Source organism: Pseudochaenichthys georgianus, chromosome 17 (genome assembly GCF_902827115.2).
Source record: "Pseudochaenichthys georgianus chromosome 17, fPseGeo1.2, whole genome shotgun sequence".
Classification (NCBI taxonomy): domain Eukaryota; kingdom Metazoa; phylum Chordata; class Actinopteri; order Perciformes; family Channichthyidae; genus Pseudochaenichthys; species Pseudochaenichthys georgianus.
Genome location: NC_047519.1, coordinates 27,246,630 through 27,270,697, shown reverse-complemented (window position 1 = coordinate 27,270,697; position 24,068 = coordinate 27,246,630). Strand labels below are relative to the sequence as shown.

The 24,068-nt window shown below is 42.2% G+C and overlaps 1 protein-coding gene across 12 annotated transcripts in view; it reads left to right on the top strand.

Annotated features, from left to right (window-relative positions):
* The window catches only part of LOC117461984 (adhesion G protein-coupled receptor L2-like), a 135,255-nt gene that overhangs the window by 71,236 nt on the left and 39,951 nt on the right, over window positions 1-24,068 (top strand). For 11 of the 12 annotated variants that reach the window (XM_071206445.1, XM_071206444.1, XM_034103994.2 and 8 more), the window contains 3 exons: window positions 4,539-4,751; window positions 18,677-18,890; window positions 23,849-23,958. In XM_071206445.1, coding sequence (XP_071062546.1) covers window positions 4,676-4,751; window positions 18,677-18,890; window positions 23,849-23,958 — 400 coding nt within the window. In that variant the 5' untranslated portion in view covers window positions 4,539-4,675. Of the gene's footprint in view, window positions 1-4,538; window positions 4,752-18,676; window positions 18,891-23,848; window positions 23,959-24,068 lie in introns of those variants that run through there. The other variant, XM_034103995.2, reaches the window with a different exon arrangement.

Sequence of the window (24,068 nt, the reverse complement as noted above, 5' to 3'; positions counted from 1 at the left end):
TCTGGCAGTTGATGGCAAGTTCTCTTCATATCCGATGGAGCCAAGGAAATGACATCACGTCCCTGCAGGGAATGAAAGCGCAGCCCTGACAGGACTGTCATCACTAAAGGGTTCCTTGGGAACATCAGGGTGAACCGAGGACCGGGAAAGAAAGTGTCTGGAGGCTGTGTTTTCTTAGTTCCTGTAGTTCCCAACTCCCACTTCCATCCCATCAACCATTTTCTGATGTTTGAAATTCCCCTCTCACATGTGTGCCTTTTTTTTACCCTGAATGTAGGGCATGTGGGCGGGGCAGAAAGTCCTCCAAATTAGCAGTTACTGAAAGAGTGGAAGACGAATCATTGTGTTGGCTCGATCCTGCTCAACATCTCTATTTCACTTGTAGGTTTTCAGCTTACACTTGGACTTGCGCATTAGTTTTGTTCCAGTCTTATTTGATATGTATGTATGCACTCTTTATCTCTCTTCTCGCCATCGACAATCGAAAATAAATTAACATTCCTGGGCTTTATTTTTGTCTTCACTAAGCCTGTGGAGAAAACTTGGAGGCGAACCGAGGAGGTCAGGCCATACTCACAGGCTGTCAATCCTCTGGGTGACCCAACCGCCCCTTCCTCTCTCCCCCTTCCATTCTTCTCCTCCTCTGCTCTCCTTCTCCCATCCATTTAGTCCCTCCCGGCTTAGAAACTCCCAAACTCCCCCCTTCTCTCACTCCCTTTCACTGGACGCCTCTCCAGCTTGAGTGAGGCAGACACAAGCTTTGTCAAAGGAAACTCACATTCATTCAGCCGGCTGTTGCACACAGCCTTGTATTTCATGTGAAGACATGTGGGCTGTCTCCTTCTATCCATTTATTTTAATTATGTTTTAATTGCTTGCCGTCCTCTTTTAAATGCTTGCTTATTATTTCTATCGGGCTGATGTGAAAAATTGGCTGCGGACTATGAATCTCTCCATTATCTTAACTGATGATAGATTTCTCTCCTTGGGTTTCCACTGTGTATGCATGGCAGACAAAAGAAAAACAGATGTCTTGAATATTTGAATCATTTTTCATTTCATTGGTGGATTTTTTTTGGGGTCTTGTTTCCAGAAAGACATACTGTTAATAGAGAGAGAAACCCTGAGGGAATATGCATATGTACTTGTATTTTTCTAGGAAGAGGACCCAAAGGCACAACAAGATAAATAGCTTTTATGTCAGTGGTCTTCTGGTGTATATTAAATGCTTATGCTCATTAGATTTAGTGTAGGTGGTGACAGTTAGTCATAACTGCGAACATTTTATTTTCTTTAAAACATATTTGCTTTGAACATGATGATCATTATACGCAAATTGCTGGCCAAGACACAAGTAACCTCAATTCTCAAGCTTCGGCGGGGAGGGGGTTGTCATAGATAATTCCTTAGCACTATCTCAGAGGGGTTAACGATGCCTCACTTACCAATCATTTTCTGCTCGAGAACATCTGAGCCCCCCATAACCGCCCTCCCCTGTCCCCTGATGTAAGATCATGATAAGACTGTCAGTGCTTGTGTAGAGGATCTTTTTTTTTAACACTTTACTTATTGGCCTCACCTACCCCTACCTCCAACACCTTTGAGATGTGTCTGAATATGTGGCACGTCTAATGAGTGGCACTGCTCCGTACGTTTCCATGCAGGAGGGTTGGCTAATTCTGTCATAATGTCTGTTTATAAAGAATGTTCATTTAAAAAGATAAATGTACATATCATTCTCTCTAATTAAAAATAATGTAATCTTATGTACAGAAATGGGAAGGGTTTAAAATAAGGAAAGCCATTTAGGTAATCTTGATAAACTCATCCGATCAGGTATATTAGAAAATGCATCCATTAGTCCAAGTCCCTCCCAACCTCTTTAAGCAGAAAGTCATGATTAAGTTAAAAGGCCCCTCCCAGTTGGTGACACACTGAGTGGTCCACTGAAAGGGAATATTTTCCTTGAGATCTTTTCGGCCATACCTGTAAAAGGGTTTTTCTTTTAGTCCGCTAATTTCTTCTTCTGTTGGTTTTTTGTAGTCAGCGAGGCCAAGAAGTGGAGACGATATGTGTGGTTAGCCTGCTTTTCCTCAATTTATTTGACCAAACACCCAAGAGCTCGATTTTCATTGACAAGTGTTTCTACAGAAATGGTTAAAGTCTTCAGCTTGTGGTCCATCAGAGTTTGAATTTGTCAAACCCCTTTTTCATTTGATCAAGAAACCATGTCCGTGGTACTTCAGTGTTAGCCTCACAGGGCTAGTGCTATTGGTAGGCGTTTCAGTTATTTTCATCCGTCCTTCGTCTGTTTTTTTTTTTTTTAGCTTTTCCAGTTTAGTGGTATACGGCTTAATCTCAAATGGCAAAGGAAGTTGTCCCGAGCTTAAAAGAAACATAGTAGGAGTACAGAGCAGGAGTTTGTGGAGGACCTGGTTTCTGCGTCTGTTTTCTACGCTGCCATGTTGGATCCCTCCTGTGAAGAGCATCTAAATGTTAATCGCCTAATCCTTTTATCTCAAGTCCAGAGCTATTCAGTGCAGAAATCCCACCAAACAAAACAGTTTTTGGGAAGATGAGCAGGGCTGTGTTCTCTACCAGCTTAAGGGAGAAAGGAGACATGTAACTCAGCAGGGAGACAGCCGATTGGGAGAAAGAACCCCGGGGTGGTGAGGGCAGGTCTGCATCCGAGAGGCCGGCAGGCTCTCGCCCCCTGGTGTCTGGAGGGGCTGAGTTGCTCAGCATGCCCAGCAGGCCAGAAGGGCAGGGGGATGTCCCCCTCATCAGTTTCCAATCTCCTCCTGTCAACCACTATTATGGTTACCCGGGCCCCAGGCCACATATTTGCAGAAGATAAATGGCTGAGGAAGAAGTCACAAGTCTCTGGAGATTTGGTTTTCTGCCCAATATTAAACTGGTGGCAGTTCTGTAAGAAGACCTGAGAGTGTTAGCAGCCTTATTAGAAGTATTGCAGGAGGGCTGGCAAGCACCAATTCTGTCTTATCTGATCTGGTTCGGTGCCACTGGCATATAAACAACTGGAAGATAAATATAACCACAAAAGCTATGAAAACCACCCACGTTTGACTGATAAATTATAAGTTAGCTGTATGTATGTTCCCTTGGCACAGACTGTGCTGTACAACTGCTCGACCAAGGTGATCTCAAATGAAAATAAACAATCTGCTGCTTGGTGCCGACCCGGTGGGCTTTTTTTTGTACCGATTATCCCATGACCAGGCTTCGGTCATGTAGAGAATACCTCATAGTGACTGAATTATTACTCAGTATGCTAATGTAAACGCTTCCCATGTTTTGTGGGTTCTCATGTTGCCAAAAATATCCAAGCGATTAGTGGGGCCTGGCGAGCGATCAGAGCTGACTGCTGTGCAGCTCAAATGTAGGTTCATTATAAAATAATCAGGCTAGTAGACGAGTAGCTCTGAAGGAGCAGCATTCAGGCACTTGAAACATTAACCTACATCTGCATAGCGACGGCTACTAAGTGACCGATCCTGTTTGCATTTGGATACGTGTGTGTGTGTGTGTGTGTGTGTGTGTGTGTGTGTGTGTGTGTGTGTGTGTGTGTGTGTGTGTGTGTGTGTGTGTGTGTGTGTGTGTGTGTGTGTGTGTGTGTGTGTGTGTGTGTGTGTGTGTGTGTGTGTGTGTGTGTGTGTGTGTGTGTGTGTGTGTGTGTGTGTGTGTGTGTGTGTGTGTGTGTGTGTGTGTGTGTGTGCATGCATTGGGGACATGCTGGATGGCAACAAGATGGAAATAAACAAGATATACAATATATTTGTGTGTGTGCTGTCTCTGCATCAGTGCCATATCTTCAGCAGTGTGTTGGTTATATGTTTGTGCAGGCATGCATGTGTGTGTGTGTGTGTGTGTGTGTGTGTGTGTGTGTGTGTGTGTGTGTGGCATTTCACATATGACACAACACATCCCTCCTCGGTGTTTGACTTTAGTAAGCAGCTTATCTGTCTGGTGTGTTCGTCCGTCTCTTTGGCTCTAACCTTTTGCAGCTTTTGCAGACAAAGGGCTGTTTTTGCCACCCCTTGATAAGGAAGGAGACAAAAGTAGCTCACAAAGCGACTGTGTCTCTAATGGCGTCCTATGAGAAAGTGTTGCCGGAGCGACAGGCTTTCTCCTGCGGGGAAACGGGAGCAAATGGTGAAGGTGGAACAGGGAAGATTGGGAGAATGAGGCAGTGTAAACATTGTGTTGTAACACGTCCCAGGGATCTGAATAAGTGCAAATAGAACCAGGAACCCTGTCTGCTCTATTTCACGTCCTTGCCATCATACACATTTTAGAAAAATGTTTTAATATTTACATGAAAACTTCTCCAAAATGCGTCTGTCTATTCATTTGAACAGCAGTCAGAAATGTTGTTTCAGGGGGTTTGGATTTGATGTCTTGGAATGCAGACATGCAGAATCCAGAAACTAAATAAATAAATGTGGTACCTAAGGCTGTGATGATACTCATGATAACAGTCCTCCACATTTATGTTCTCTCCTCTCTCTTTTTTCCAGATGAGGAAGATGACTGGTGACTTCTCTGAGAACTACTGATCGTTGACATCGCTCCAGCTTTCAGCTTTTCCACTGCAACAAATTAAACCACTATTATTAGCAAAAAGGCTCCCTGGGTCGTCTGCATACAGCGCACAATGGCCTCTGCACTGTGGAGGTGTCCGATGTTTCGCTGCCTCTTGCTTCTTCTCTTTTTGCTTCACTGTTCACAAGGTGAGTAACCATGGAGTTGCGTGGCAAAAAGTGTTAATGGTATTCTGGTCAACCTCTTTCAAAAGCCACTTATTATTCAGCGATGAATGTGTGGTATTTATTAGCACACGTCTTTTTGTATGTCATAATTATTCTCCCTCAGTGGCTTTACCCTTGAAGAGGGAAACATGTGTGTTCAAACACTTTTACTGAACCCATCTTATTATTGCTTATTAATGGACACATTCACTGTCACATTGAATTCACTTTCAGAACAACAGTCAAACGGTGTGTCAAAGACCTTCCCATTAATATCTGTTCATCGCTGCACCTTTTCTGCATAGTGAGCTATACAACAGAACGCTTAGAGGTATTCTGAGGTATTGTATTCCTTCTTTTCTTTTGCCTAAATCAAATCCTTCTGATGGTCGGGGTACCTGAAAGCATCGAAAGTGCAATACTTGATTCAGTGCCAGACGCTGAAACTAGGAAAGTATGTGTCAGTGTTTTTAATTGTCTGCAATGACATCCCAAGGCTCTTTTTTGGTTCCTTCCCTCATCTTTGATTAGTGCATTTGGCTGTAATTACAAGTATTGTCACAAAACACACCCGTCTGTTACATGCCCATCAAAACCACTGATGTTGGTATGTCTGCTTAATGATGATCATTAGATTTCCCCCTCTTTCATTCCCATTGTACTGGGGAACAAAGTAACCCAAAATCACATGCTTGTGTGCCAAGCATTGATTACAGATAGATATTAGAAGCACTGTATTTTTGGGGATACCCATTCAATTTGAATGTATCCTTTTTTCTCCCTTTGACTGTTTTCTTCTGATAGATGTCTCTTTCCATTTTATTTTAGGCTATGGTGTACAATTTATTAACAAAGACATATTGCAATAGAGCCCGCTATCCCAGCAGCTTTGCAGCAGAGATGCAATTTTTTGTAGATAAGCAATTATAGATAATATTGCTGAGGCATTTGAAGAATTGAATAGTCCTGTTGGATTTCTTAAAGAAGCATACTGCTTGGTATGCAGAACGCTCAGGTTTTGGGTTTCACTTGATGCGAGGGCTCTCCGGTCTAAGAATGCATATTTGCCCATCCATCAATAAAGGAATGTGTGTGTGTGTGTGTGTGTGTGTGTGTGTGTGTGTGTGTGTGTGTGTGTGTGTGTGTGTGTGTGTGTGTGTGTGTGTGTGTGTGTGTGTGTGTGTGTGTGTGTGTGTGTGTGTGTGTGTGTGTGTGTGTGTGTGTGTGTGTGTGTGTGTGTGTGTGTGTGTGTGTGTGTGTGTGTGTGTGTGTGTGTGTGTGTGTGTGTGTGTGTGTGTGTGTGTCCCTCCCTCTGAAAACAATATCTGATTCTATCAACATGCCACTCACTTCCAGTCTGTCCAGCCCAGGGCCTGCATCCTTATGATCTATGCTTCCATCATAGTGCCAGCAACAAAACTCCACTTGATAATTACCTCTTGTCCCTCACCAGGAGAGAGTATAATCAGGTTATCGCTTTCACCCAAAACATTCCTCACGCTGAATGAAATGCTCAGCTCAAAGAAAGTGAGTTTTCCCTCTCTTAGTATTGACCTCAACGGCCAGTAGGAAGGATGAACCCCAGTTGGGCATATTCTGACAAACTTCAGTTAGCGTTATTACCCTTTTTATCGCAAGGTAAAATAATTAAAGTGATGAACTGACAGTTTAAATATCTATTGCATTTACACTGCTAACGTTTTTTAGGAAAACTTTCTTTAAAATGTTCTGACCACTACCTTCTTAGCATCAAACAGCATACAGACGAAATATATGACTTGCTGCTGAACACATTGGACAATTTAGTATCTTAAGAGACAATACCTCAGGAGTTGGTAGAGACCAAAACAGAGCTACAAAAATAATGAATATTTGCCTAACATTCAGCTGGTTGTCAGAATTAAGATACCAAATGCTAATGTTGTTCTCCAAGGGCAGCTTTGATATGGTGTAAAGGAAATAAATAGAAGAAACATTCACATTGTTATCACTGAGATTTATACAGTGAAAACACCAATAAGAGATTGCACTCATGCTTTGCTTTCCCGGGAGTTTCTTGTGTGTGTGATGTTATTTTGAATCCAGCAATGGCACGTCGGACCCTTCACCTGACACATCAGATGGTTTGTTACGCAGAACATTCTGAGAAGCTGCCATTGAGAAAAGGCAATACAAAAATAAATACTTGGCAGGTTATTAGAGGAACCATCTGTCTATTACCTTCTAACATGGGCTACGTCAACCAAGCAGATAAAAACATCACATGGACAATTCTCACCTTATATTTATATACTATTTGTAGGTCTACATTTTCTTTGGACTCCATTTTACTTCATCCTGGGGATGTTGCATAACAGATATGGACGCTCCTGCTAAAGTAAAGTAGGGCATGCAGATATCAGATTTGTTTTAGATGCTTCAGACCTCCCAGTCTGCCATTATGAAAGAAGACTTCCAGATTCAAAGGGAGCAGCCACAAAGGTGGGGCATTTGCACAGCAACATATCTGCTGGGACTGAATGGAAAGCTGTTATTTGAGTGTTTAAAGTAAAGAAAGCCAGGTTTGAGGGAGGATTAGGTTGCAAGTCTAGTGTCAACCCTTTAAGTTGATTGATGTATTTAAAAGCCAAAAGCAGAGAAGGCACTTTGGCCTTCATATCTAAATATTGCACAAAAGGGAAATGTAAAAGATTAAGTGGTTTGTGTTATATCTGCAGAGATGGGGATCAGAGAAGTCAGTGTTTGTTTAGTATGGACAGAGAGAACGAATGAGGGACATTCATATTCAGTTTTTTAAATAATCAAGTCAGTAGAAATAAAAAATCTTGCATCAAAAGAAAAGGATAGATTCCTTTAAAAACAAAGATAGATTCCTTTAAAACAATCTGCTCTGTTTTGAATCTCCCCCACAACGCTCTGGATAACACGCTGCACATTTCGCTCTAAGGGGGATTGTGAAATATTCCTCGGTTGGACAAATGCTTGTGTTTCTCCCCAAAAGGTTGTAAAGGTTAACAATACTTCTGAGCACAACATTTGTCTCAAGCAGTGCCATACATTTAGCTGATGAAGGACCCTCCCTTGTGCCACACTGGCATTTCCAGTGGTGGGGTTGACTGAATGGAGAAGCCATTGTGCTCTAACTCCTCTCTGGCTCCGGGCCATACACATCCAGTCTGTCATCCATTGATATGCTTGGCTTGCCATTTTATAATTCATATTGAATGTCCATGCCAGGGCGATCATGAATTATCAGCTAAACCATGGGAGATTCACAGATGACTGGTCAATCTGTGAGGAAGAAAAAAAAATCTGGTATATCCGTCTTGCATGAAACTACTGGAAATATTTCGGACAAAAAGGCGTGGGTTCATCATCTGGATTGAATGCACCCTTGGAGACAGATAAATGATCATATTTTGTCTCCTTTATTTTCAAAACAGTTGTGTAAGCGTTTGCCACAAGCCTCGCAGTATGCAGCGTTTCAGTCAATGTACAGCGCACCAGATGTATTTCTGTAAAGCATTGTACAACAATGTGCTATTTTAACAGTAACCGAAGAACTGGAAAACGTTGTGCGAGAATATGAAACCGAAATGAGCCAAAGACGGATGAATCTCAAGGATCAGTATTTCACTCAGAGGAAATTAAATACAATATCACCCCTGCTAGGGTCATCCTAGATTTATTGCAACAGCGATTTCCTGAGTTCGTTTTTTGTAAAGCCAAAGCAGCAAGACATGTCTCCATCCAATATGTGAATGTGAAGCTTGCTTTTTATTATGTGTTTGGACGTGATCGTAAAAACTGTTGTTGCATAGCCAGCTGATGAACAAACACTTTATTTATTCGACTAGGAGCAACAGTTTTCTGACAGTTTGATTTCATCTGTTAAGCATGCCTTAAATCTCTCTTGCTCGGAGCATCTTGGAGCCGTTCCATTCACACCCCTTATGGTAACAAGTTATATAAACATTGGAGCAGATGCCTTCCTCACTCTTTCCTTTCTTAAATGCTGTCCACAGTTTTTTTCTCCAGGCAGCCTAATTCAAATAATAGATGAGTCCCGCTTACAACCACAAAGTAGTTTGCCTCAGAGTCTAAACTTTTGGATTTGCTCGGTGTAAGTCTGCTTCACAGGAGGGTTCAGCTGTCAAAACAACGTAATGCATTTAATCTTGAGTGGAAGCAGAAGGGTTTCGTATAAAATAAAGGCTACTCTCAAGAAAGCTGTTGAGTCTTTTTCCTTTATTAGTGTGAGGGGAAGTATTTGCCAACAATATAAATTCAGGTTTGGAACAAAGACAATAGTATTTATAGGCAACAACAAACTGTTAGATTTCAGTATGGTTCCATGTTTACCCCATACTTTTAAATAGCTTGGAGGCATGTCAGAACTAATTTCATTTGAAAAAAGGAAAAGCACAAGAGCTTAACAAACATTTAAACACAAAAGGAGTCATATAACATTTAACACAGAAGGTACACTGTGCTTCGGCAATCAAAGCAGATTTTTACTTTCACGAAATACCTGCGGCTGCAAATTTTGTTTTTCAGAACAGCCACTCCAGCAGTTTTATTCTGAAATTGTAGTGCATTTTAAGCATTAATTTGTTAAAGACACCTTGAGTTTTGAGACACATTATGAGTGTAAAAACCACAAAAGCCATTAGAACAAAAAACCTTGCTATTACAAAAAGAAAATGAGAAATGTCCTTAGTTATATTTACTCTGTGTGAACATTTAGAAAAAAATGATGCCCTACTCTTCCTGTCCTCCTTCCTCTGTATCAGAAATGTCATAAAAGCTCAGGTCTTACATTTGAGTTTTTACTGGTAATGATTTAAGGCCCTGTCACACTGTCCCGAAATTGACACCCGATGGACACACGATAAAGGAAATGTTCAAATTCGGCTGTGATCGTAGCAACATCGGGCCGTTCGTGAGGGCATCTAAGCCATCGTATGACCGCCGGTGGAGTTTCTCAGGCTCCGGCAGCAACTTCGTGAGCGGCAACTTCGTAAGGCACTCGTGAGGGCATCTTGTCAAATCGTGTCATCTTCGTGTTATCATCGGTGCATTCACATTCACTCTGATCGGGCGAATGCCCGATGGCACCGAGGATAACAAGATGCCCTCACGATGGCCTTACGAAGGGCAAAATTGACACACGAATTCAACACGAAAATGAACCTTCGCAAGGTCCTTCGGCAATTTTTTGGCATGCCAAAGATTTTGCCTCCGCTCACGAAGTTGCTGCCGGAGCCTGAGAAACTCCGCCGGCGGTCATACGAAGGCTTAAGATGCCCTCACGAACGGCCCGATGTTGCTACGATCACAGCCGAATTTGAACATTTCCTTTATCGTGTGTCCATCGGGTTGTTTTATTGCACAACAAAATCATGTAAACATATTATGTAAATAACCCAATTTGTGTTCTGTGAAACTAAAAAGGATATAATATACTATTTTGAAGGACAGTTGACAGGAAATTGTTGTTGTTATGGAAACAACATTACGGAGAAAACGTAATATTTTCTACATATAAAGACGGATAAAGTAAAGAACAAAGTCTGAAAATATCAGTACAGTATCATAGTACTGTAACATAATTGTTTTTGGTACTTTCAGTGTAGTTGTATGTCTTAAATGTAATGTAAATGTTGCCTTCGTGTGTGGTTCGGGGCCATCTTCGTGCGAAATTCACAATTCCATATTCGTGTGTCCATCGGGTGTCAATTTCGGGACAGTGTGACAGGGCCTTTACACAGTAACGACTGGTGGTAAAACTCGTGTCGACAGTAGGGAAACGATGGCGATCAATAAAATAAATTATGAGGGATTCCGTAAATGTGCTTCTGTGAGCCTTCTGTGACTCGTGTGTGATTTTAGGGCTCTGATTAGATTCTCTGATGTTACTGTTCTTTAAACACAGAAGGAGAGGGACAAGTGTATGCATATAAGATGAAACTGTTTCCACTTTGGTTCACCAGTGGTTTTCCCTTTATTTCACTCGGTTTTCATGGCTTATGGTCATGTATGTTTCACACCAGTGTAATAATGTGTGTTAGGTCTCTCTCTCGCTGTGTCTGTCGACTAGCCCTCGCTACAGGCCATGAATGCAGCTCTGTTGCTTTCACTGTATTAGTAATCTCCTCAGGCTAGAGGCTGTGCCATAGAGCATGACCACACACTTTTTGTCCAGGAATTAAATGTCACCTAAGGGTGGGTCACCTGCAAACAAAAGACCACCAGCCGATGTGCAGGTATAAACAGTCCAAGATAAGGAAGCCCTCTCCTGCCGTGCAGGAAATTGAGTAAGTAGGCAGCAAGAAAAAAGCCAGGGAATCGGCAAAGCACAAAGAAAGTTTTTGTATGCCTTGCACTATCGGTATTGACCCCCTCTTGTAGCGTATATCCCCAGTGAGTGCGTCAGCTACAATGGCCTCATCGAAGACCATGGGCAGGAAACTGTCTGTCATCAAGATCTCCCCATCTGTGCGTCTCTGATCAGTGCTCCTGTTTTCTGCTCGCATTGACCGGAATGCTGGTGGAAGGGAATGGGGCAAGGTCATCACGCTCAAGCCAATCAAAGTGGTCAGTGTTCCAGAGATAGCAGCGGGTTATTGCCAAGGAATGTGCCTGGATGGTTTTTTTTCACTGACTTTCCTGGTAAATCTCAGAGAGCCTCCAAACAGAGCTGTGTAAAATTCCACAAAGGCTTCCCCTGTTGCACCATATGTACACTCACATGTGTGTGCATACACGGTTTGCTAGAAAAGTCTTTGTGTGCATGGGGGACTCTTGATGGGCCTCTTTGACCTGCAAAGCCAGGCTTACATGCCTTATGGAGACGGCCAAAGGCGTTTATTCAATAAAAAAGCATAACACTAAATCATCAAACCCACAGCCTGCTCTTGGTAATGCTAGCTCGGCTACCACTGCTGCGTGACCCTCGCCTTGCAGATTGCAGCTGAGACCGTGAGAGTCACCCTAGTGTGTATGTATCGACTCTATTATCCTGAAACTAGAGCGCAACATTTATTTTACATTTCTGCGACCAGAAGTCCAGTCTTGTTGCAGCGTATGCAGCCTGGAAAAGCGGCTGCAGCCAGATAAGCATCGCGAGCAGGAGCTCAGGATGTGTCCTGGAGACTTTTCTGATAAGAATCATCCATTAATCTAAGGCAGCACAGACTCGGTCTTAAGTGCAATAAGTTGTATTTTATTTTGCATTTCAATGGGAAAAAGATCAAATCACAAAACATTCTTGTGTCGGGCTGTTCTTAAATTGCACTGCGCAACTTAATCTACATAAACACAACTTCAGCTATGCACTTTGGCTGAAGTGGGTTTATTTGGAGACACTAAAGCACCAAAATGGATTTGCGCCCAGTGAAAGTGATGGCACCACTGCATTAAAAGCTACTTCAGGCTCTGCATGAAGATAAATACTGTTTCTCGTATCAGAATTGTCTGTTCATTATCACTGAGAGGCCCTGATCGCTGTTCCTTGTCATCCCTGTAGTCTGTGGCTCATTATTCATTTAATCCGTGTTCCAGTTGCAGATTCTCCTGACACCATGTCTATGTGACGTACTCAGCAAGCCGCCTCGGCTCTGTACGGGCAGAGCTGGGTGGAGGACGGTTGATTAGGATGGTGATGTGGGGAGACGCTGCCCCAGCAAACAAGAACAGAGACATGAGCATGTGATGGAGACAAACCCACATCCTCCTCCTCCTCCTCCTCCTCCTCCTCCTCCTCCTCCTCTTTCCCCTCTCCATCCGCCCCCTGAGGGAGGCACCTGACTTATTCTGAGACATTTTCTTGAGCGGAAAATCCAGCAGGGGTTTAAGTGCAAGGGTAACATATGGGCTTTGAGGGGAGTTAAGCATCACTCAGGGTAGATCAAACCTGTGAAACTATACCCCTGATGCACTTAGCTGGGTTTCTTTAACTTACCTCTTTCTGAGTGTTTCATCAACTTCCCTGGAAAAAACAGATATGATAGATATTGAACATGCAATGAACTAATTCTGTCAGAGTGGATCCCCCCGGGAGCATATAGGTTTTTTTATCTTCTAAGACGAACATTATTTTAGTTTTTTTATGTTTAGCCTCTGTGACAGTTATTTGTATCTTTATAAAAGGGTTGTTTTCTCAGTAGACTATACAATGTGTCGAATTATACTTTGCTTTTATCCGAGTGATGTGTCCATGGACCCAGACAAAAGACGACATTACATCTTGTAGCGTCTCTGCAACTGAATTATTTGTGTCACTTGTCGGTGTTACTTATATTAAGCACTGAACCTTATTACATTTAGAGGATTATATTAGTGATGTAATGATGCCCCCCTGTTTTCTGCTGGTTTTCTTTTGATGTGTGCCCACAGGGTCAGGGATCCTCCCACTAATCGAAAGGGGAAAACTTGATTCTCGAGGCCAAATTAAGACAGTCGTTATAGCCCTCCACTTTTTTCGTTAGTTGTCACTCCCTCGGAGAAATTCTTCACCTGGAGTCTTCTCTGCAGCTGAGCCGGCTGTTCTGTTGAACCAAAGTAATCCGCCGTGTCGACTGTGAATCAGTTTTGGCAAAAACTCAACATTTTCTGTGAGTTGTCGTAATTCCAGACATCAAAATAAAACATTCTGTGCATTTCAAATATTTCATGAACATCGACAGGTTGTTAGATACTTTATAAAGGGGTTTGCAAGGGTGTATTTTTCAACCTTGGTCTTACTCTCATAATTGGATATTTTGACGAATCTATTTTGGAGGCGCATTTTCATTTATACCCGCCACCTCTGTTCCAGAGATCCGGGGATGTGACTCCGGTAACAGAAAATAAAGTATATATTTAAAGCAGATTCATGTAAATCAAATTTTAATCGAAAGCTTCAGGAGAATTGTACAGCTACTCTAATATTAGTTTACATCGTGTATGCGTTTTTTGAATCTTTACAAGGAAGGTGAGAGGTTAGCGTGACCCATTAGTCCTAATGGTCACACAGAATAAGACCTAAGCGGAAAAATTGGTTTTGCCTTTAAATGAATGCTGCTAACCTTAAAAAGCACAACATTACACGCCTGCAGCTGGTGTGATAGGGTAAAGCTTTCTCTAAATAGTCCCACCTGAGGAGTTAAGAGGCAACCGCAGGGTCTATCACGCTTATCCTCAGCTATATAATAAATCCTCAATCTTAAAACCCTTCATCGAGACATGCGTCAAAATTGAACTTGTGATTTAGTCCTCCATCATTTTTTTCACAAAAAACATTCAGAACATGAATTAGAGAAAAGGCCATGGCAATGAATACAAATGGAAGCTTTGGAAAGTGAAGTGGCTACAGTGAATTCATGTATCACCAGAAGAAGAAAAGATATATGACTCAGTGCGCTTCATCTCACCACAAATGGACTCCATCTATATGACTCCTATATTGCCAGTTTCTATTTTAGAATACTTATATCGGAATCAAGAGTGTCTGATAGCAGTTGTCTGGGAAAGGCAGGAGTAGCCCCGGGGTTTGTGGTCTTGTCTGACATTGTCTTTAGAAACAATTCCCAGCAAGGTAGACTCGAGGAGGACTACAGTGTCATGGGAAATGGTGCCATATGTCCAACTACATTTCCAGTGTTGCACCGCATTTTGGCAGTTGAAATGAAATATGAGCCGTTGTGGCAGAATGAGGAGATCTCCGGGTGTTGTCTGGATATGAAAAGCAGGTGTTATTTTGTGAATCCCAAATCTCCTTTCTCATCTCCCACCTCAGTCCTCTGTGTCTCTCACTTCTGACGGGCGGTCATGTACTGCATTTGTTAATATGTGTCGCACATTTTTGGCAGCAACAGTGAATGCCTTAAACATGTTGGAATGAGGGAATGGAAATGTTGAGGGTTGTCTTTGTTCTTTGTAGAGTGTAAGCCAAATTAGTCTAAGTAATATGTTTGTCGGTTTAAAGGCATGTGCATGGACAGTGAAGTGTAGTTTTGTTTTGCTTAATATATAAAAGGTTTAACGCAATGGCCTCTTGAATAAAAAAATTGAAAGCTAATTGTATTCCTTGGCCAGTGATCTAAAAGGCAAACATAGATGACCCTTTGTTCCGTAAAACTTATTTCTGAAAATTAAAATATGTTTTTCTTTTTTTCCTACTTTATTAATTCCCATTCAAAAGCTCCGACAGAGCAAAACATGTTGTAAGATCATTTTGTCCCTCCGGATATTGGATTACAGAGGCATCCCCTGCTGATGGAGGAAAAGCTTGACTCTAAGATCTGCGCTTTCTTCCAAGATGTTGGTTACCAGTAATATCGGGAATAAAACAACATAAAAAGACAAACAGTCTTGAAGTACTCCTGCTGGGACCACGGTGGGGGCACTCTTATTTGACTAAAGGCTAGCCTCTCCTTTATGCTGCAGAGAAAGCGTCCCTGTCAAACCCAAGCTCAGAACAATGGGGGCCAGCCTTGGGGAAACAGGGCCATTTGCATGCAGCTGTTTGCCGTTTCCAGGGCCACAAAGGGCAATCAAAGGAGCCTTAATGGAGGATGACAAGCGTCAAACAACGCCTTTGCTCTCCGTCTGTGCAAGCCCTCGCCACTCCGTCTGCCCTCCAAAAGTGGCCTAGTTTTTCTTTTGGACTGATCAAACATTCCTTTAGCTCTTTCTCCCACTGTCTGATATCCCGACGCGGTGGAGTTTTCAGGGTTAAAGGTTAGTCGCGACAGCTAATACACAGAGCAGCAAAGAAGCTCTTCTCAACATGCGTGTTATGTTCTGCTGCTTGCACTTGCCAAATGGCAATATCGACACCAAAACCTCAATTATCTTTTCGCTTCATCTCCAAGGTTTTAAAGCCACCAAGTGTATCTCTGTGGATGGTTTCAGATACGTCCATGTGAGCCACAGTACCACTTCCAATTTCAAGGGTGTTGATAGAAAACAAAATATGTATTATGAGGGAGGGGATTGTCGCTAGTGAATTATAGACTGTCAACTGGAGAAGAACAGAAACTCCCAGAATCCAACATATTGAGAAGCAGTCCTGGGCCGCTGCGTTGCTCTCCTGAGCTCAATAGACGTCTTAGCAGGCAGGTTAGGGGGAGGAATCTCAAAAGCTACTTTCCTCGCAGTCACTCACCGACCAGAATGCATGATAAGGCTTCGTGTCAACAAGGCCAGGGTTAGGGATCACAAACAATTATGGTTCAAGTGGTTACCATGGCAATTTGGCTAAGTGGTCATATAAAGCATTTTTCAACTCCCTCACCGATTGTGTAATTTGACTGTTAATCTAAGGTACAGACACGGAGAGAGCAGGCTGTTCTCTTTCTTCTTCTTTTTTACACTCAACCCGGGACCATGTCATGGATTTTTTTCCTGCAGTTTCCTTGCCACCGTTTTCCCTGCAGCTGCTGCCCTTCTGTCGCAGTCTTCAACTGCTGCAAAGTTTAGCAGTCAAACAAAGCACAGAACGCAAGATGAAAAGCTTTTCATACCTCTCTAAGACATTGACATTTGTGCACACAGACAATCTTCCTCCCCTTTCTAAAATCTCACAAAACTTGACTAAACAATGAAAATAAAGACAAAAAATACCTACATCCAGAAACCTTTGTTTTACCAAGGCTTCACTTACTTAGCTGTGCTTAAAGCCTATGATCTTAAGCAACATACAGTTAAGTCCACTAAAAGAATATTCCCTCAAATTCGGCTCTCGTCCTACAGAGCGAAACATTTTCTTTTATATATATTTAAAGTATTTAGTCAGATTTGTCATTACTTGCCCAATTACGAGCTGAAAAGACAGTCATTAATGAGGCAGAGACCATCCGCAGTTTAGAGAAGAAGCTATTTGTTTTTTAGGCTGCCAGTACAGTCTAGATACTCCCCCTAATTGATGCAGTGTTAGCCTATGACCAGAGAGATCTATACAGGCAAGGGAGGAGGCGGCCGGCAGGGCACAAGCCCAATCAATCGCTTGGCCTCTGTTGACAGCAGCATGCTATCATGCCTTAGTGGTCTGATAGATGGGCAGAGTTGCCAGTGGACAGCCAGAAAAAGGAGGTTACGAAGGCAGATGGCTTGTACATGTGTGAGGGCTGTTTTAGCCGAAAGACGGTCTCTCTCGCTCCGCTCAGAATTTTAAAACCCCATGAAATGCATTCTTTCTGTGTGCTGTCTGTAGCTGCCGGGATAAACCCGTCACTCCTTCCATGAGGAATAGCAGGCGGGCTGATCATTAGTTTTCACAGTAAAGCTGGCGATTTCACTCTGTGTTTTATCATTCACCATTCTGGACAGGTTTTCTGAAAGGTTTGGGTAATTGTAGTGGTTATTGGAATAGATGGAGTGACCCCACAGCCCTCCACTTATGGTTCGGCTACACTGACGTCTCCTAATGAGGTGATAAACAGTCCAGCTAAGCAGAATCTACTGGCCATTAGACAGATCATGGCACTATAATGAAATGTCTAGTGGCTGAATGCCAGACAATTTATACCATTAGTTTCATATTTTGTTATAGGGCTACCACTGCTAGTGCGTGCAGAAGTTTTCCCCTAATATGGGATGACTCCAACATTATATTCTGAACAATGTTTCGCAGATGTCTATTTGCTAGTGTGAAATCTGCAGGCGGACACAGAATATCATTATAAGTGAGCCATGGACAGCCGGCTGAAATGACGAGCAGAAATGTGGGTCGGGGGTTTCAGGGTAGGAATTTCAAGCCAGAACCACTTCAACTCTAAGCAGTTCAAACAATGCTAATTGCGTCAAGCCCTGACTGTCAGAAGCCCGAGGTTAATTAGAGTGAGGGGGCAAAGTGAACCCGAGGTGGTAAGTGTTGCTACATGACAATGCTCGGGAGCGAATGGGAGAATGGAAAACAGGCAACAGGCTGAAAGGAAGGCTAATTAAGAGAGCAGTGCAGAACATACTAATGGTAGCCCCCTTGGGGACCCACTATTGCTGCAAACAACAGCGATTATTGACAGTTCATGTAGCGCTCTGCCGGCACTTCTTAAATGGAACACATTTGCATGTTCCACTTAGATTTTACCTAATTGTTTTGTCAGAATTGCAGACACTTACATTCATTTTACTCTGGATCATTTTAACCTCAGATAATGGATTTCTTTCTTTCTTCAGCTTTTTCCTTGCTTTGGAAATCTGCATATCTGTGACATGACATGTTAGTACTAGAGAGATACAGAGGAGTAACCTATTTCATTGTTATTTTCTGAAAAGGGGACATGTTTGAGTTGAATAGTTAATTTCCCCCCAAAGTATAGCTATTTGGATGCGCTCCCATCTGCTGTGTTGTGTTCCACGTATAGATTTTTCCTACTGTGTGGACTCCAGACTCTTCGATCCCCGACACTGTAAAATGGATTGTATTACACTCCATTCTGCCGGGACTCTGCCTTTTTTTCTCTCTATCTTTTCTTGAGAGAGCCAGTAAAGCAAAAAAGAAACAAATCAGCGGGCTTGTAGGACTGTAAAACAAACTATTCCCCGTCCAGCTAGGTTTGGCTCCGTGGTGGATGTTCTCTAGGTGGAGGCCTTCCTGATGCTCTGTAGCCTTTGTGTTTGCACAAGAATTTATGAGGTTACCATTGGTCTCCAGTGACACAGATCTGATGTCTTAGCCAACATCTCAGACCACAGAGAGATGGAGAGATGAATTGTTTCATCTTTCTCCATTCCTGTATCGCGTGTAATGGCCCGTCTGTTTAAAACTGTGGTAAACATTGGACTGCTGTTGCCTATTTATTTTGTGCCAGGGGATTTAACGGCATGATGTGTGGTCTTATTGTATTGAAGCAGTGATCCTTTCAACTCATTAGTTTTATTATTTACCTACAGTTTCCTCTCTGTCTTTGTGTCTCTGTCAGGGTTCAGCCGTGCTGCCTTGCCTTTCGGGCTGGTCAGGAGGGAGCTCTCATGTGAAGGATATGCAATCGATCTCCGCTGCCCGGGGAGTGATGTCATTATGATCGAGACGGCCAACTACGGCCGAACCGACGACAAGATCTGTGACGCTGACCCATTCCAGATGGAGAACGTCAACTGCTACCTCCCTGATGCCTACAAGATTATATCACAAAGGTAAAATGCTGGGCAGAGGAGGGATCTTATTTCACAAACAAAACCAGGAGCTGGCAACATATGAACTTCTTTTCTTTCTCTTTCCTTCTGCGACTAACATTTCTTCACACAAAAGAAACGCTTAAATTCTCACCCTTCCTTTGCACGCACATAAATACCGGACAATAAATAAACATTTCACACCTTTTTTTTTGGTAATGTTTTTCCTTTATTCCCTCATTGACTAGATTATGTAGGTGGTATTTTTAAAGTCAGAAAACTGGGGCGCAGATTAATTCCTGACAGTCGAGAATGGACATCCATGCGGCAGAGCTCTTCACACCAGCTGCGTGTTGTTGCTGCTGTTTGAGTCACAATCAGTGTAGCTCAGAAAGACTGCGAGTCACATCAACACCCTCTTAATTCCCTATCTGGAACACTAGCCTTGCTTTGTTCAAACACTTGTATTGCATTGAAGTGGCTCTGCCTCAGGTAGTGAGCAGTGCCCATCATCATGCCTTTTATCCCGGCTACCCTCTCACAGAGGCTGTTTTCCCGTCAAACGACAGCGCAGCAACACTTTAACTCCACTGCTGCCTACCCCTAGAGGTGTGTGTATTTTTAAAGGGCACTGGATCAACTATTCATAAATAGTAACCAGCACTGTTCATCTGCTCTGTCCTACAGTGCCCCCCTCCTTAGGCTAGCTTCGCCCACCATCTTACTCCTCTGGGTTTTTTTCCTTCATTCACCTCTGAATACTCGTACTCCCAGAGGTGCAGCACTACAGAATAGTCTTTTTTAAATCTACAGCTGAGTCCCAGCACTCTTACAGTGTCCATGCCCCTTGGTTTGACTGCAACCTGCTACATTCTGCACTACATCTGTCGACTAGTTAGACTCTCGCCTGCTGAACTCCAAACTTATCTCCATCAAAGTTTCCCTGGAGGCAGTGTGTGAGCGAAGGCTTTGAGAAGACTCCGCACCACAAGCCAGAATGATTCTAATGATTCAGATTAGAGGAAATGGGCTCCTGACCATGATTGGTTGATGTGATAACCGGGCATGTTAAAGCAGACACAAAGCTTTGGGAGACCCTTATCAGTCCTCTTTCAGTCTGCAGCAAACTAAAAGAAGGAGGATGTTTAAACGGCAACACATTAAGACAACTCTCTGCCCATTTTGGGAAGATTAGCAAAAGGCAATAGCTCCAGAGACAGATAAACAAACATATTCAACAACACTGGGAAGATAGAAACTGTGGGAAGTCTGTTGCACAGAATGTGTGTTGCTTTGAAATTACGAGAAAAGTATTCATCAGCAAACCGTTTTTCACAACAAAAGCGACTTGACAGGATTGAAATGGCTTGATTTTCTTCAACATCTACATGAAAGTGTTTTCTTAAAGCTGGAAAACGGTGACTGGATGAACAATGTATAAAATGCACTGATGGAAACCTCTGGCCTATTTGATATTCAGGTGATCGTTGCATCAAAGATGTCTGGTAAATTCGAGGTGATCCGAATTCTCTTTTTCTTTTTTTCTTATGTCGACATTGTTGCCTCCACCCTGTTTTCTACTATTGTAGGTTCAAGAACACCCACATAACAACAAAATACATGATAGATCATCTAAATAAAACTGCTTTGCTGACTAACATTACCTCATCCAATGGCCATATGTTCTCTGACCCAGTGAGACCAACATAATACATGTTTTCCCTTGTCAGAGGAGCAGCTTGTAGATTGAAAGAAAGAAGATTCAACACTTCATGAGCTCAGTGCAATAGAGATTAAATGCAGCAATTTCAGCGGCAGTTTAAAACTGAGGAAGCGTGTCTAAATGCTTAGCAACAACACCTCCATTTTCTCCAGAGGATCTAAAAATTGCACCACAAAAAAACTCCATTGCGGTTTCTCACAATGTTAAAAAATTTGCTGTGGTGCAAGAAGTATTAGATCATTTACTAACCTTGAGAAATCAATACTTTTTTATATAAATGAAAATAAATTGAAAAGAGGCTCTGGTAGTCACACACTCACAGAGAATGATCCGTCTCTTTGCAGTTTGCACAGCTTTACGGCTTTCAGAACATTGTTTAGCCGAAGAACATTAGCATGGTCACATATGTTAATGTGAGTTTTGAAAGTAGCAGAACAATTAAAAAAAATACTCCATTACAGGTTAAAACACTGCATTAAAAGTGTTACCTAAGTAACATCACTTAAAGTGGACCTATCATGCTATATTCGAAACATATATTGTAGGGCCATACCTATATAAAGTATAGAAATATATATATTTTTTCAAAATACCAAACAGATCCTGCATTTTAGCCATGCCTCATTTCGCTCTATTTGCTCTTTCCAGCCCTGTTTTTGCAGGGGGCTGATTCTGTGAGCTGCAGCTGACCACGCCCCCCTGCAGGAGAGGGGAGTTGCCACTTACTTTGGCATTAGGGCAGGGATATCTAGATACTTTCCAAGGTTTGACATAATGAATTGTGCTGCTTTTAAAGCAAGCAACGAACAATGTTTTCAAATCTGTAATCAAAAAGCTCCTCAATAACACTATCGAAGCAGTTCCTGCCGTTGCTACGTTAGTTCAAACAGTAACAACGGACTATTTTTCTTAGCGGATGCATGTCAATTTAAATCAATACAACTATTTTTTAAATCAATAAAATCATTTTCTAAATAAATGATTTTATTTGTATTTATGGGGAATAAATTAAAATCCCAATAAATTCTGTTGGGAGGCAAAACAAAATGGGGAAAAGAACACCTTCATGCCGATCTAGATCCCTCCGCTTCGCGTCGGGCTCCTGATCAGCCTGTCAGTGTTCTTTTCCCCATAATGACCGCGTCGCTGCACATTATCCCTTACATATGATTATATAGAGTCATTATTCATTTGTTTTAAAGCAGGAGGCGCAAACGCTTGCCTCGGGGAGGGAGAAAAAGAGCCACAGCGGAGAATAAACAGAAGGGCAACCGTGCAAGGGAAGTCTTCTTCGCTGCTTTTGTGGCAGACTACAGCATCACTTACAGGCCTGGCATATGTACTACAGCGTCTCCAGCGCTTTCGAGCAGCAATGGCCGGCCGTGGCCCAACCTCTCATTCCCCTGATAGGTGGAGAATTGACCAATAGCCGTAGCGCCACCGTCCTGACGTCAGGACAGTGTTCAAATCTGGATCAGTCTGTATCAGATCCGTTGCAGCCCCTTTTTTTTTTTTAGAGATTTGGGTATAGAGGAAAATAGAGAGGGTTGTGTTTTCTGACACTTGGTGAGTTCCCTGGAACACCGGGGACACATATCCATGTATAAAAGACGTACAAAAGTGCATTTTGCGTGATAGGTCCCCTTTAAGTATTAAACATTTCATATTTAAACTATTAATGGCTCCTTTCAAGCACTATATTACTATACACATTTTTTTTGCCTTATTATCACCGATGCATCAACATGCAAGATGTAATTCAATAGTGTAGCTGGTGGAAGTGGATCAAATATTATTATATATCCATTTCATAGTTATTATATGTAAGAATGTATTACATTAAATTAGTTAAAACTATACTTTTCACGTTTAATCTTAACTAAAGTATCTCAAAGTTGTACATATGTACTGTACCTGAGTAAATGTAGTTTGCACCATTCGTAGCTAGTGTCAGTCAGCCTTTTAAACACCTACATTAAATCGATGAACTCATTGTATCTATCTTCAGTCACTTCACATTTTCCCGCAGTGACCTTTGTTCCTCTCAGCAGCTCTCACTGCAGTGAAGCCATGAGAGTGAAACTGTTAAGTGCAACCGGCACGGCGCTGTCTGTGATGTTTGAGCTGATTCTATTTCTTAACTTCATAATGGCTGTTGCGCCTTTTTATTCATATATAATATTTAATAATCGATTATTTTCAAGGCAAAGGCTTTTGTAATGAAAATACATAGCTGTGCAGCCTGAAAGCAAAGTATTTTTCTGGTTAATATACATACTTTGACCTTTTTATTCTTGAGTTTAACATCCTGCATAGCTGCCATTGCAGAGTCTAGGCCTGTGAGCATGTTGTGCGGCACAAACCCATTTTGCAGCAACAAAAAGCCTCTTGAATTACTAATGATTCTTTGAAAGTCATGCTCAATGTTGAAATGTATGTCCAGCTTGCATGACTGCTACTGACCTTCTGAAATATTTATCTCAGGCTTGCAAATTGTTGAATGTCCTACTTTGGTGCCAATTTCTTCTTGTTTGCCTCTGTTACTGCTGACAATATTCTCAATCCCTCGGCCTCAAGAGAACTTGATTGAAGTGGAGCCAATTTCACCCTATACAGTATTTACACACACTCAGTCCTCTGCTGTTCTTCTTTCCCCCTCTACGTCTTGACTTGAACTTTCAAAGCACTCAGAAACATCTGCACACAAACACTCACACACCTACACAAACACTCACACTATTGCAATTCACACAACTGTGTTGATTTACGGAGGTTCATTATTTCATACTGGAGGACAAATAACCTCTCATAGAAAGGACACATTCAAGTCGAGTTTGTTGCACACATGCAAAGGAGGGGCACCGTTTCACCAGAGGCCACCATTCCAGTCCACTCACATGTCATCGCCACCTGTCCCGTGTGTTTAATGAATGTCTTCCCTTTCAATAGCGATATGAAGATGCTGTTAAAGGAAATGCCATTGCTAATTCCTAACATGCCTTAGCTGCTGCTATCTCACTCTTTTATTCATTATCACATCCATTTACACTCCTTTTTAATGCTTTCATTCCTCTCTCAGTTTGCCAAGGTTTAATCTAGAATGCATATGTGACAGACTGGCTGGGATTTCATCAATATCTTTGTAGCTGTAACATTGAACTTTTTCCCCACTCTGCGTTATTAATGTTGTCATTGCGGAGTACTCTTGCTGTGGGTAGTCATGATGAAATCTCTGGTCAATCTTTTCTTTTTCTAGGTGCAACAACCGTACGCAGTGTGTGGTTGTCACTGGCTCTGATGTCTTTCCTGATCCATGCCCTGGCACCTACAAGTACTTAGAGGTCCAGTATGAGTGTGTTCCCTATAGTAAGTATCGCCATCCAAATCTCATACTGAAATCTTATTGTGTGTTTAAAGTGTCTGTAGACTAGACAGATGTGCTGTAACTACAGTTTCTATGGTTGGAAGACAATGTT